Source organism: Xiphias gladius, chromosome 19 (assembly GCF_016859285.1).
Source record: "Xiphias gladius isolate SHS-SW01 ecotype Sanya breed wild chromosome 19, ASM1685928v1, whole genome shotgun sequence".
Classification (NCBI taxonomy): domain Eukaryota; kingdom Metazoa; phylum Chordata; class Actinopteri; order Istiophoriformes; family Xiphiidae; genus Xiphias; species Xiphias gladius.
The window spans coordinates 11,657,678-11,673,500 of record NC_053418.1 but is presented as its reverse complement, the minus strand read 5'-3'; the positions used below and the strand labels follow the sequence as shown (position 1 = coordinate 11,673,500).

Below are 15,823 nucleotides of genomic sequence, written 5' to 3'. Positions count from 1 at the left end.
AAATGGGTGTATTTAGCAGTCGGCTGGCTCCCAATGCAGCTTCCCCTGGGCTCGAGGTGTACATTCACACACTCCTCAATGGGCAGATTCTTCCACGTTGCTGCCTTCATTCAGGTCCAACTCTACTACCCCCCCCCCCCAAAAAAAAAAAAAAAAAAAAAAAATTCCTATTCAATGCCAATGGATTCACAGAGCAGTGGAAAGAGTAGTAGGAGAAGAAAACGCTGACAGAAAGTCTGTGTTTGTAGAATGTGTGTGCATGTGTGCAGTGGTTGTGGATTAATTATAAATATCCAAGTTGTTGGTCAAATGATGCATTAATTGTTATAGGTGAAAAAGAGAGCGATTGAGAGTTGATGCTACTGTCATTGTAAGTGATGTAAACGTGTTATAAAATTTTCATAGATAGTACGCTCTTGTTTTGTTAAGCAAAATAAGAGATATAAAAAAATTTGAAAAAAAAAACAAAAAATGTGTGACAACTCTTTCATCAACTCCAGATCTGTTTGGGGGGAAAAAAAAAAATCTCATCCTACATCTCCTGTCAGTGCCTGTTGAATTGAAGCCAGGTAAGCCCTCCCTCCTGCAGCATTTACTGCCCTGTGATTGGCCCACAGCCCAGCCATAACAGACCGTGACATGAGCTTGAGCAGCAAATCTCAACCAGCCATCTCTGTCATTTCCTGGAAAGATAGCCCATGATTTCAGGTATGCCAAAATCACACATTCCTAAGTGTGGGATAGAAGAAACAGAAACAGAGGGCGTGAATGGAAGAAAGCGAGAAATACAAAAATAAATTGTATTTCTTTTAAAAGGTACTTCAATCATGCACAGAATTTTTCATGGTTACCTTTGTACTCATAATTTTAGGGTCACCATGGCTGGGTATCGTTTGACAGCTATCAATACCATTGCTAATACGATACATGAGTGTCAGTGCCAATACCACGCGTTTACTTTTTCAAATAATTAGTTTGTTGAATATAATCAAGTCTGAGGACTTTTTTCATTTAACAGAATACTTTAAACTTCTAAATGCACCTGTGTTAAACCTGCGTGAATAGTTTTTGGCCACTTGGGGGCAGTGCAATAAGCTGTAAACATAACATTGACATGTTATCACCTCATAAAGTAAATCTGGGTAATATGTTAGCAAACAGCTACCTATTTACACATTGAGCAGACATGGAGCAACATTAGCATTAATTTGGAGTCGTTTTTCTAAAGACTTGACCTGTAAGAGGGTATTCAGACCAAAATCAGCTCTGCATTAAAAACAGCACAGCGCTGTGTTGGTGGGGGGGCGTGTTGCTTCAGGTACCAGTTAGACATGAAATACCATCCAGGAAGTCCAGTTTGAGTAATAGATCCATGGATTTCAAGGCTTCTCAAATGCCAAAACACCGCACAGCAGTTTATGTTACTATTTTACAGGATTTGACAACTCAAACAATAACTATTTGACCTTTCATTGCGATTATTGGGAGGTAAACGGCAGAAATACAGGTTCATGCTACAACATAATCTACCAGGAATGTGGAATTGGATGTATGTGACTGACCAACCAACCAACAGATGCGGCACTATGTTCACTGGCTAATCGCTAACTTTGTCTGTCTGCTGTTTGGTGTTGGACAGGTAGCATGCAATGGTTTTTATTAAAGCCTGTTTGCTGAAAACACCTGCCCGCTCCAGCCAAAAATGAAGCTAACATAATAATATTAATAGATGCTAAAACGCTTTGGAGTTGAGGGGAACTGCAAAGTTGGGTGATTACTATCTGAGTTTGTCAATTTGCTTTTCATATTAGTTTTGCATACATTTCAAAATATTGATAAGAGCAGCTTTAAAAAAAAAAAAGACAGATCCCTGGTTGAGTAAACAAGCCAAAGAATCTGACGAAGCGATACTGGCTTTTGATACTAAAATCATTTGCGACATGTTGCCTTTTTTCAACCGTGGACAAAGATCTTGGATGTAAATGTCCAAACAGAAAATCAGGGAGACACTGACTGAAAAAAAGACACACATCAAGCCTAGCTTCACTTAATAAGCCAAACAGCTTGTGGTGTCAGCGCACAAGTGTTTCCCTTGTCCTAATGCTTCAACTAGACTTCTAAGGCGGTCTCAGTGTGGGACACTAGTTTACTCTGACACACACTGACTCAAACTGAAGCTCCAAACCTCTCAATCATCTGAGAGAGGAAATGTTTTATATCTCTGTATCTTTATGCCTTTCGTGTGCATGTGCAGTACTGGTGTAATTGCTGTTACTGCCAGATTCTATGACGTTGTCCTGTAGGAATTGCAATGAACTATACTGCTACGCACATAACCCTTGTGTGCCAGAGGGGCTAGAAAATTCCAACGACACACACACACACACACACACACACACACACATAGTTTGAGATGTTTATAGTATGTTTGCATGAAAAATTCTCTGTGCTGCAGTCTGAGAAGCATCAATCCACACCCCAATCTCTCTCCTGGTGTACGGTAGGCACTGCAGCCAAAACACAAACACACTACCGCTACTATACTCCTGCTTCTTCCCTCGCTCCGTCTCTCCCAACACACACACACACACACACACACACACACACACACACACACACACACACACACACACACACACACACACACACACACACACACACACTCTCTCTCTCCCTCTGCTGTCTTGTACTTTCTCCACCCCTCTGGCAGTCAGTGCTGTGAGGGAGGGAAGAGAGGAAAGGGGAAGAGGGAGGGAGGGATAGGAGGGGAGGGGAGGGGAGGGAAGGAGGGAGGCCAGACCACCCTGCTCTCATGGCAGGGCTGAGTGTTTACATTGCCGTGGCTCACTCTGTAATACATCTGGCATTCTGAGGCCACTCTCTCCAGCCAGGGACGGGGGAGTGGTGGTGGAGGGGAGGTAGGAGGGGGGAGGAGGGGAGGGTAAAGAGAGAGACCTTTCTGGCAGAGAGGAAAAGAGAGAGAGAGAGAGAGGGAGAGAAAGAGAGAGAGAGAGAGAGAGAGAGAGAGAGAGAGAGAAGGAGGTAGAGGGGGAAGGGTAATTCTCTCCACAGTCTCCTGTGGTTGGTCATTCGGAGGGCTCTGGTTTTTGAATAAGAGCGCCTGAAAGAATGCAAAATGTAAACAGAGAGCTTGGAGGCATCTCAGGATGTCATTTGTGAATGGGAGTGCGTTCGCCCTGAGAGCACACACACTCAAACACACAGCATGGCTAACGAGGAAATTTTTAAAAGTTGTTTCACATTTACCTTCACCAGGTAGAGCTAATATACACAAAACTATTTTGAAATGAGGGAGAGCTAGTTTGAGAAAACAGCACTGTAAGTCTACGTACAGTACCAAAGGCGCTATGTTTCCCCTCACTAAATCCCTCACCAGCTAGCCTGCACTTTTCATCAATTCGTAAAGTTTAACACAACACGCTGGAATGTTATTCCTTCTACAGAGGTTTAATCCTGTTTGTAGTGAACTGATAAACACAAACTTAATTGAGTCCAGTTTGGAAAATTGTAAAAAGTGTGCATGTGTGAGTGTACACACACACACACACACACACACACACACACACACACACACACACACACACACACACACGTTTCTGTGTGACTGCCTGCAATTGTGTGAAAGAGAGCGAAACAGAGAGAGAGAGAGAGAAATATAGATGACTATGTAGTGTATTCTGTGCAAACTAGGAAAAAATTGGTGTGGGTGCATTTGTGTGTTTGATTTATTGTGCTTGCTGAATGAAAGTGGTTGGAGATAGAGCGGGAGGGAGACAATGAGAGGAAAAGAGAGAAAGAAAGAAAAGGTGGAAATAGATGAATAAGGAGGAGAAAATAGCAAAGAGAGGCCCATGAAAATAGCCTGCTACGCCAGCCCTGGTCAACCACCTACTCATTCACAGGAGCAAACCTCCAAAGCCTCTGTGCATATCTGAATGTGTATGTATGTATGTGTGTGTGCGTGTGCATCCATGCATGTATCACTGCTCCCATACACATCAAAAGCTGGATAATTCAATCATGCAAACCTCAGTCCCCTCAGTGGATACACCACATTCAGGGCAGTCCCCCCTCCTCCTCCTCCTCTTCCTCCTCCTCATCTTCGTCCACAAGAAAGGACATAAAGACTTCTTCCGCATGCACTTAACATTATACTGCCCCCTTCTCCACTGCCATTACCAGCAAAACAACAAAACAACCACCAGCTCTGTCAACTCAGCTCTTAATCACACTAGATACAAAACAGACATGCATGGGAGGGAGTTGCTTTAGAAAAAGAACATCCTATCAGACTGGATTCTGAACGCCTAAATCAGGCTCAGGATGCGCACAAACATGGATTAGAACCATTCTAACTGTTACCATATTGATATCAGGGATAAGCTGAAGGCAGTCGCTTTTCAGTCAGAAGGACAATAAATCATGAACTTTCAGGGAGTATGATTTGAATTTTCCTCCTCTTTGTTGTGTTATTCCTCAACATATATTTTGTCATTAAAGCAGCAATTATGACTTGCACAAATGTAGAATCTGGATTCTATTTGAGTTAGAATCGTTATACAGTAATTCAGAGATACAAGCAAAAAAATCTATCAGATTCACTGCCCTCTGCTGGAGGACAGATGTTAAGAAATTAAACACAAATTAATGAAAAGAAATATTGATACGGGAGAAGAATGCATTCCCTTCTAACAACATCTGGTTCATGAGATGCACTCATACAGGCAGACACAAATGCGAACACATGCAGACACACATGAACATATACAGGATGCGGACAAGGCCCGGTGACAGCTGCGACTTCTGCTGCATTTCTTCCACCCCCCCCCCTCCCCTCTGCTGTGAGTCTTCACTCTGCACCCGGGCCACAGGGTGAGTATCAGGTGAGGTTTTAAATAGCGGGGCCTCTACGAGATGACCTCAGGGTCCCGGGGGTCTACCCCCGTGGCCCCTGGCCTCTACACTTATGCCCCCCAAGAAAGCTCTCCGGGACCAGGGGCCTCCTCTCAGTCTGTAGCCTTGAGACTAGAATCCATAGCCCTATGCCCCAGTCCCCGCCATAAATCTGGGGACCATAAACTCATTTCAACTTGAATCATTCACACATACATCTCTGTGTAGCTCAACTCAGGTCCATGTACGATGAAAACAAAAGACATCCTCTGAATGCTAAAGGCCCCATCCTCTCTTTGGTCTGCGCTAAAGATACAAGCACATCTCAGTAGAGCACAAGCTCATCTGCTTCACCCCCAGTTTCAACTTCAACCCTTGCCCAGAGCTCAAGCTTCAAAGGCCCCATTTTCAAATTTTCTCCTCCCTGTACCCTCTCCCCCATCAGCACAGCCCCATAACCACACAGCCAGATCTCCGGCCCCTCTCTCGGCACAGAAACAGAGCGAAAGAGTGAGGGTCCGTCCTACAGGAAGGCCAATGTTTACGTGATACTGTTTTAATTAGAGGCAGGCAGTGCTGCTATTTTCTTTACAATTTGGCCTGTGTCTGTGTTAACCCAGAATGGCAAGGGATGGCTCCATTTTCCATTTGTGGCCAGCGGGAACTCTAAAGGGGTCTTATTCCTCTCTTCTACATCTCCGCTCCCCAAATATGGCTTATAGTTAATCACCGCAAGATCATCTAGAATCATCTGCAATTTGAAACTGAGGATGCATCTGAAGTCGAACACAGGCCAATGGGCATGTGTTCAGACACTGAGTAGAGCACACAGAGGGCAGCGAGCCACATTTGTGTGTGGGGAGAGCAAGATAGGAGACCACAATACTACAACTTCCTGTTTCAGCTAATAATTTCCTGTGGGCATCACAGTGGACATAAACATAGCATTTATCTGCAGTGCATATGCAATCTGCCCAAAACACATGCCACTATGATTATCATGTAGTCTATATAGGAAAAAAAAAAAAAAAAGACTTTAAAAAATATCACTATCCTTCCCTAAATGTTTAGCTAAACACAAACCCTGATACATCCTCAGAGGTTAGACACATTCGCCTCTTTGTGCTGGCTGTGCATCTCACTCCCAATTGGTCTCTGTCGCTATATCTAATAAACAGAACTTCCTGTGTCTGAGTGTTTATAAACAGTGCTGAGTGAGCACTGTGTGAGAAAAGACAATCCCTGTGAAAGCTGCGGCACGTGATAGAGTGTAGAATAAACACACTAGCCAACTCCGGTACAGAGTTAATGGTGGTCTGCTGTAGACCTCAGCCACCTCGGCACTACCAGAAAGCAGGTGAGGACAGACATGAAATTAGACCATAAACATAAAAAATGCAGCTCAGGTCAAGTGTGAAGGAACTGCGAGACCTAATATGAGATGGGTGTATTGTGTGTGTGTGTGTGTGTGTGTGTGTCTATGTGTGTGTCCATAGGCCACACAGCTTCCAGTCGGGGTCGTCCATGGGTCGCCTGCGGAGGGCAGTTCCAAATGAAACATAAACAGCCGCTCTGTCCTCTCCTCCTCTCTCCTCTTTTTCCTCTCGGACGATGGGCCAGTCCCCCAGCACGGCCCAGTACAGCGTTCCACGGTCCAGGCAGAACTAATCTATCCCTCAGCTGTGCAGTCTAATCTAAACAAACAGATCTCTCCCTACCAACATCTGGAACCCCTCACGTACCGGGACCTAGGAAACCACCACGGCCCAGTCTCTTTGTCAGTGTCTGTGTGTGTCTGAGCAGGTCTCTGTGTATCAGTATGAGCCAGTGTGAGTCCATGTCTTAGATTTCTACCAGAGGTCACTAGACAACTGTCTGTCAGGTTCAACATAGAGCTAACCTCTTCTGTCAGCTAATGGTGTAGATTTAGCTGTTAAATACCTTCACCACTAACGGTGAAGGCCTGACAGGAGGTCGGAGCAAAAGCAAATGCAATATCACAGGTAAGTTACCAGTCAAGTACCGATGAGTTAAGACTTATGTACACAAAATGTCTAATAGTGACAAATGAACATCACAAGTTAGTGGGGCCCTGAGTGATGTGTTGAGATTGATCTTTTTGCCCTACAAAACCACAGATATTTGATTTTCAATGACATGAAACAGAGAAAAGCGGCAAATCCTCACACTTGAGAAGCGGCAACACCAGAACTTTTGCTACTCAATGAATAACTTTACCTAATAATCCATCCAAGCTACGTTTTTTGAGTATCGGTTATGCACCCCATGTGGACTTTAAAGGTGGCCGTAAAATGTTTGCAGTTTGAATTCATGTCATTTACAATGTATTTAAATGGCAGACAGTTTTCACAGTGCTAACAATTATCAAAACTTAAATAATTACTGCAGCATAATGTACATCTCTGCAGTCCGTCTGTATGTTCAGTATGTCCCAAATAACATCTTCGCAAAATTATGGCTAAATAATCTACTTCCAGAAACACTTCCAGAGGGGCAATAGTGTGACATGGAAGATTAAATAAAGAGAAATGTTATTCAGAGGTTACCAGGGCCCAAAGTTGTGTCAGTTTGTCTTCAATTGCTTATTTAGTTTTGTTGTCAAAAGACCAAAAGATATTCCATTTGCAATGATATGAAATAGGAAAAGCTGACAATCCTCACACTGGAGAGGTTTTTTCCAGCAAATCTTTGATTATTTTATTTGATAAATGATGATTAATTATCAAAACAGTCAGGAATTACTTTTCTGTCAGCTGATTTCTTGACTAATCAATTTCAAACCCTCAATGTCAGTCTGTAGCAACTTAGGAGTAAATCATGCATTGTCAAGTCTGTAGTGCCATTCACTTTAATATGGTGCCCCTCACTGTGGTACACATGACCATAGTGTTCCTCTCACTACAATCAGGAGTCCTGTACCAAAGAGGCTCCCCTCTGCTTAAACTGCTGCCAATTGCGCCTGCGCCACGCATTAGAAGAACATGCTGTCTGTCAGACCACTGCAGCAGCACGCAAGGAAGGACCAGCCAACCCGAGGAGGAGGTGGGGTGTTGGATCTGTACAGGAATCAGTCTGCTTAAATGTTTGATCTCATGAACTATAAACTTTTTTATTTGGGGGAGGGTAGTTAAAATAGGGAGAAAACAGAAATGACAACCACATAGACAACAACAACTATGCATTAACCCTGTTTTGTTTCTTTTTTTTTGTTTTTAATGACCCAACTATACTTATTCAATTTCTCAGAAGCAAAATCTGCCTCTCCATTCATGACTCCCATAGCCCACTCTAGCCCTTAGTGCAGGAATGCGGATCAAAGGAAGAGGAAAAAAACACACCCCCTTCCCCTTACCCCCCAAGCACAACCCATAAGCACAGTTCCCCCTTTCCATGAAAAAAATAAATAAATAATTCTTCATAAATCATTTGTTAAAAAAAACAAACAAAAAAAACAAAACAAGAAGTGAGTGGCCCGTCCACTCCACAAACATGAGTTCCTTTCCTCACTCCGCTTTTTCCCTGCAGCCAGAGACAAATCTTTTTGGAAAGTTGAGAGCTGTCCAAAACGGGACCACACACAGTCTCTGAGCATTCAACTGCTGGGGGCAGGCAGACACACACTCACACACACTCACACACTCTCACAAAATGGCGGCTTTGACAAAAATTTCCTCTACCCCAAAAGCTGCTTATGAACTTAATTACAACCTTACTTCTGAGTGCAGTTACAGTCACCCCATGCACATCTCGTGTGTCCATATAACATGGTTTGAGAAGCTGCAAGCGTATTAGGATAAATTAAATGATTTGCAAGTTTCACTTGCCAGGACCTAAACAATCAACAATCCCCCTGGCTTGTTGGTGAGCACCCACGAACCCTGTCTTTTTCTAATCTAAACAGTCGTTTGCCCTTCCCAACATGCAATATTAAATTGTATATCTTGAAATAAAGAATTGTCCTAGCATCTTACATTCATACACACATACACACACACAAAGAAAAAACAGATAAATTGTGTAACTTGTCAAAAACAGCCAATAATAAATCAGCGTCTTACCTTCCACCCAGAGTTTCTCCACGTCTGTCTCCAAATTAGCTGCCCTTAAGCCCACAGCGAAAGCTCCGAAAATCATGAGGCCCACAACCAAAAACTTTCCGCAGTTCTTTTGTATGTAACAGCCCAGCCTAAATAAAAGTCTCTGGAACTTCGCTCTCAGCCACAGAGGTGCTTTCCTCCCAGTCGCCTTCCCCTACAAATAAGACAAGAGTCCGAACGTTACTGTCAATTCAACCACAAAACAATGCACTTACTTGAACAGGTGAATCTGTGGGGTTTAAGAGAAACGGTTTAATGTTATACAGGCAAAGAAATGACAACCGCGGGTGGTCCCAAATGTGTTCATATCAAAGAGTCTTAAAATATTTAAACTATGGGCAACGCTGAAATACATACATCTGCTGGGGTCTGCCTGGAAACCACTGGGGACACCCCAGAGAGAGTCACAGGTTCTGTCATATCAGTGACATGTAGGAACCGTAACCTTGGCAGGATAGACGCAAAAGAAAGGTATCTTCATCCCTTGCGGGTCACTTACACACAGCCTGGTCCCTTTCTGTCATTTCACTGCTACAGTGATGAGCTATGAAGATGCTGATTAAAAAAAAAGAGAAAAAAAAAGAAAACTGACAGTACAGGTTGTTGTTGCTCTGCCCAAAAAAAAAAAAAAAAAGGTTTTGCAGCTGGACCTCCAGAGTGGATGGAGGTAAATAACAGGAGATAGCTGTCAAGACACAATTATACAGTTGATGGCCTTCTGATAACACACTTCCCCCGTGTCTCTATTTCAAGCAGAGATGTCCTTGTGCAAAAATATAGCCTACATGGTCTTAAAAGCCTGCCTTGGATGCGCAACACACCTGTAAAATAACACAGTAGAGCCCCTCTGGATGGTGTAAAAAGGGGCTGTGCTCCCCACCCGGCGACAAGGGACGCATTTTAGGAGCGGAGTCATTTGTCATTGAGGTAGCCTACGTCAACACCCACGCGCACCTACACGTCGAACTGTGATGTTAAATAGCCTGAGAAGATGCGTGGGGTAAAACCCACAAATGCCGCCACACACACACACACACACACACAAACACACACACACAACTCCACTCCCCGTCCAGCAGCCCGTGTGTTCCGGCCTGCATGGGGAGTGGAGGAGCCATCACAGGGGGGCTCACAATATTTGTGAACGAAAGAGGGCAGCCACATGGATTTTTTTTTTTTTTTCTTTTGTTTGTTTTTTTTTGTTTTTTTTTTACGCGAGCTGCCGCGAGTGCAGACGCTGTCACACACACACACTTTTACCTCAGCCAGCCAAACTTTTTACGCAGCTCATGTGCAAGCTGGATGTTATGAAACAGTCAGCGGTGGAGCTGACTGGGAGCGAAAGCTGCATGTTTTGCCCCGTCTGAGACCGTTATGGGCTGGGATGTTGTAGCGAGGACAAGCGAGCGGGTCGTATGTGCAGACACAACTGGGTTCGCATCCTACGACTGAAGCCGGTCTGCACAGGAAGAGTCTAGATGTTGCAGAGAATAAAACAAAAACAACTCCCGGCTCGCTACAACCTTGCCTTACCCCTGTGTCCCCCTTGCCCAGCCCGTCCCGTTACCTAGCAGCGGCTGGACATAGTTTGGCCACTTTTTTCGGCGAATACAATGAAAGCGAGAGCGTAACGCTCTTCCCCGGTTAAGATGAGAGATAAGCACCTCGGATATTTGCTCCAAAGCAAAGCCCGCATCGCAGTAACTCGGCCGCTGCAAATACTCCAAATCCAGCGGTGTGCTGCGGGTATAGTCCCCCCTGTTCCTCCGCGTTACTCTCGGCCGATCGGGGTCTCTGTTTTCCTGCTCGGAGGGCGCATTAGCAGCCGAGGCCATGTTGCGGGGACTGCGAGATGGTTACGGTTTCCCACTTTATAGTTTTCCCCCGAAAGCGTGCAGCGATATCCCAAGGCAACAGAGTTTCACTCTCGGAGATCTCACACCCGTGAAGTAGGACTTCATACTCCTGTTGGAGACGGCGAGTCAAAGTCTGCGCCTTCCATCCCAACATTTCGTGATCCGGAGGTCTCCGCCGCTTTCACCGCACTCACCGTGTCTCCTCAAAAAGTAAGTTTCTCTCAAAAAGCGAGGTGCGCAAAGTGATTCCCATACACGAGTCGTCGGGTAAGAAACCTCGATGGTCGTGGCATTCTGGTGAGATCTATGTGGTCTTCCCCTGGGCCGCGCGTCACGGCCAACTCTGAGATTCAATAGAAGAGGAGAAAAGACCTCTCTCCATTTGGAGGCAGAGGAGGAGGAGGGGTGAAAAGGGAAAAAAAAGACTCGAGATCCCGCCTCTGGGGCTGTCAGATTGCAGGACTTTCTTGCATCTGATTGGTTCCAGAAGGGCAAAAATTACTCAGCAAACACGACTATTATTAGCTGCTTAGCAACAGCTCACTAAAGTAGAGAGACCACCCAGGCGGAGAGACCTCATGAGTGCATCTTCCAACTCGAGGGGAGGCCCGCAGAGAGCCAAACCATTTCGGTGCGTTTGGTGTTTTGGGTTTTCACATAGTGCCCTGTCGCCCGACAGAAGCATTTCCCGGAGAGGACCCGAACTCTGAAGCAAGGTACACAATCCGTGCGTCGGAAGGGGGGCCGAGGAATGTCAGGACTGCAATTTTTAATCTTTGGGGGGGTCTTTTTGTGTTGTTGTTGTTGTTGTTGCTTTTGTTTTTTTTAGGTTTTTTCTTTTTCTACCAGCACCACGACGGTGGCAGCCGAGCCTCAAATTACAGCGGTTTAATGGGAGGTCCCGCGAGTACAGCGTCGTTACAATGCCAGCCCCACTATAACGTATACGCCGGCCCTTATGATGTGCGGGCCAAAGTGTACTCCCGTGTCGCATGACTCACTCAATAGGCTGTTTGTGGAAATGACCGGGATGAATCCAAAAAGCTCAACACTTTTGGATTTCAGTGATCGAACGTATGGAATAACCGGCTCAGCTCTCCAACCACATCTCAACCTCTGGACAGCATCCAACATATAGGACGCACGATACTCATCTTTTGACAATAAAATATTACACACCAATACCAATGAAATATATATACAAATAATAAATGTTGATAACCACAGTGTATTAACGATCTGTAAAGTAAGAGCCCCTACGCTGCTATGCTTATTCATCCTTTATTGATGGAAGCTGCCACTATTGGTGTGTTACACTATGACAATGGCGCGTTCGTGTAGATCCCGTTCAAAATAAGTCACATAGGACCGGCTACAGAGACAACGTGCACAGCGACGTTTCCGCGCCCAACGCATTCGCTGTCAAACGCGTTGACATCATGGCTCGTCTACGTCGGACCCTTGCGATCGTCGTGACCGGTGTCCCCGCGCGCCCACCTACTACCACTTGGCCCGATGCAGCAGGCAGACCGCGTCTCCTCGCTGAGTGTCACGCGGCAGAGCTCAGTCGCTCCTATCCAGTGCTCTCTTCCTGTAGTAGAGGATGGGTTACATTTTGCAAATAGCGGACAAGTTAGTATATACATCTGCTTATCCGTATGTTCAGAACAACGTCTGGTTCCCCTAGATGCTAATTATGTTTAAGATTAAAAAAACAAACAAACAAACAAAAAAAAAAACCTTCAAGACCGAGAAAAAAAAGTGGGTGGAAATGAGCTAAAAATCTAAGAACTGTGAAATAATTCAGCCTTTCCTTTAAAGAGAAGGACTCGTTTCAAATCGTTTATCTCACATTGAAATGTCTGGGTGAATGTGAAGAATAAAACAGGCTCCAAAACAAACAAACAAACAAACAAACAAACAAACAAACAAAAACAAAACAAAGGAATCGAGTGGTAATTGGCGCCTGTGGCCATCTGATGGACCAGAGTATCAGTGTATGAGCAGCCCGGACTTCACACCTGAGCCGTCCGAGCTCGGCGGCGGCTCGTCTGGCTGCCAGCCGCGCACTTACCATCGTCGGTCCAGGTGGGGAGAGCTTTCTGGACCCACGCCCCCCCCCCCCCTTTGGAGTCCGAAACGTGTCAGCTACGACGAAGATAAAGAGAACTGCTTCAGTGTGGTGAGGAGTGTGAAGATCGCACCGTAGTCCGCCTTGATCGCAGGCATCCTACTCTGCGTCGGAAAAAGGTTCCCTCACAATTACATGGCTGTTCCTTTTTTGGCCACGTGGGTGGTCCGGTCCGGTTCGCTCCACAGGAAGGACAATTTTTGGCTGCCACGTGACCAGCCCAAACTTGTAAACAGTACCAACCGATGCGCGGGAGCGTCCCGTGTCTCACCCAGTCAATGGTAGATACACGCACTCAGAGAGAAAGAGAGAGCACGTAGTTACATGCTGCCAGTAAAATGCCACAGTTAGGAAATGCGCACCTGTGCATGCGCAGGTGCACACACAAATGCATTTGTGTACAAATGAGTGTACGCACACATGCATACACGCCCATGCAAATAGGTAAACGCATTTGAATGCTTCTGAAGGAACGCACACACGCTCAGACATACAAAATACATGTTAATCGTGGAGGCATGTGCACACAATGGCTCACTCGATCACATATCCAATTCAGATAGACTCCTCAGTGCAGCTGACGTGAAAATAAAGACATATTTTGACCAAATGATCACCTGACTGCCATTTTCTTTTTGAAGAAATTATTTTTTTTCTGTATCTTTTTGTGTGGTTAACAACCTAAATCACGAGATTGAACAGTACTCCTCTGTTTGGTGTGACCCGCCCCACATTAAAATATGTTTTGTTTAGTTATTTTAATTACAAACACGGTTAACTATTCAGTCCCATCAACATTTTGATTTGTATTTGGAATCAGTGGGAAGGGCTTAACAATAATATCATTTCACCGGCGTCAGGTATCCCTGGCGTGGTGTCTGAGTGGGAAAAAGCATCTGAGGGGAACAAAACTAGACTGCAATGCAGAACCAGGCCCGTCTCAGTGGAACACGTCCGTAAAGCAAGCAGGAGTCATAACTGCTGAGCCATATCTGTGCTAGACGTGTTCAGGCCGTTGTCATGATGGTAACGCTGTAGGACTCCATCAAAGTGCCATAGGTCATTGTGGAAAATGGTCCTCCCCCTTCAAATACTGTAGTGTAGAGTGCTGTAAAGATATGCCAGTAAAAACGCTCTGGGAGATTATATTGCAAGCATCTGTGTGAACTAATGAAATACGTATGTACATAAGATGCCAAAACACACTTGACCAAACATGAGCATATTTCCTTTTTTTTTCATTCACCATCATGTGCTAATATGGATCAGATGGACTAATTGTTCGCTTTAGGAATAATACCAAGCAGGGAGAAATGTATTCCAAATCAGCTTCTTCTCATTTTGTGATTGCAGGCTGTAGTTTAGATTTCAGATTTTCTTGAGCAATGAGGGCAGTGGGTTTATTCAGTCTTGTCAGTTAATGTTCTTTGAATAAAAGCAGCAAGATATAATGATTCAGTAGCTGCCCGTACACGTTTGTTATAAGAGCTATCTTAGCCTTTTGTGATAGAAATATGTACGCACCATGGAACAGCAATACAGTTGCTGATTAAAAGAATCAAGATTTACTGTAGGACAGCAACTACTCATGGTCATTTTAGCAGCTCATCTGATGATACAGATGAACAAATATTGATACAGATGAACAAACATGCCACTGTAAACCGTGGAGCTGAAAGGATTAGTCAATTAATGATTTTTTGGTGCAAAAATGTTCCCTGGTTCCAGCCTCTCAGTTGTGAGGATAAACTGAATATCTTTGGGTTTTGCATTGATGGTCGGGCAAAACGAGCTATTTTAAGAATTCACCTGTAACACACTCACAGTTTCACTCTGCATTCTCACTATGCCACACACTCACTCTTAATGCTGATACTAGAGCGCACTGTGAATCGGATAAGTACGTGAGCAGTCTACTGACTACTGTATCTTTTAGTCTCCTTGAAGTCCTGTAGTCTCTGCAACGTAAGTTACTACACGAACAGTATTTCCAAACGTTTGTTATTTGGAGATATTCGTTTTTTACTGATAACTATCAGCTGTCAGTTAGTAAGACATGTCAGGCAAACACGCTGATTCACAACAAGATATCCTGATAAATGTTAACTGCTATGAAAATGGGTATTAGCTATATCTTTAACTCCCAGAGGATGAATTTAAATATTTTTGGTGATCTTCAGACCTTTCGTCTTGTGCCACCATCAGAGCAAATTGACGACTTTTTGTGCTATGTCTTACAGTGGGCAGGTCAACAACGAACCACGCAGCGTCAAACATGAAACAGGCTTAAAGCTTTCAATCAGAGAGGGTAGCAAGCAATGCTTCTCAGCATGCCGTTAAGTTACTCTCTACAGCTTAAAAATTAGTGGCACTGTCAGCTGCTAGAATCAGACTCTGCTCGGGCTGTTCTGTGGCTCCCAGGATCCCGGTGATTAACGTTTGCCCCTCTGTGATCGTTCATATTCATCTAGTCCACTTCTAGATCCATATGATGATCCACATGATGAGGGAAGGGGATGAAGTATTCATTGAGGAACTGGAGGAAATGGGCATTTATCCCAGAATGACCTCATCAACCAGTCACCGTCTTTGACCCCAGCCACCAGCCCCTCAAGGCTGGTGGCTGGCTGGCGTCCATGGGAAAAAGTGGAAAAACCTTGTTTAGTGCATGCGCTTATTTATGATTTGCAGGTGGATTACAGTTCAAAGCAGAAGTGTGCCAACACAAACATATCCTTAAGTGAGAACCTGAGTCTCGTTTTAGCCAGGTGTATTGTCAGGTTGATGTGGGGATTACCTTGAGA

General features: G+C 44.6%; 1 protein-coding gene across 2 annotated transcripts in view; it reads right to left on the bottom strand.

Annotated features, from left to right (window-relative positions):
• The window catches only part of ptch1 (patched 1), a 53,564-nt gene extending 40,567 nt beyond the window's left edge, over positions 1-12,997 (bottom strand). The window contains exons 1-2 of one of the 2 annotated variants that reach the window (XM_040156314.1): positions 12,963-12,997; positions 8,994-9,186 (exon numbers count right to left, since the gene is read on the bottom strand). In XM_040156314.1, the coding sequence (XP_040012248.1) occupies positions 8,994-9,186; positions 12,963-12,965 (196 nt within the window). In that variant the 5' untranslated portion in view covers positions 12,966-12,997. Of the gene's footprint in view, positions 1-8,993; positions 9,187-10,696; positions 11,263-12,962 lie in introns of those variants that run through there. The other variant, XM_040156313.1, reaches the window with a different exon arrangement.
• Between the last annotated feature and the right edge of the window lie 2,826 nt (positions 12,998-15,823).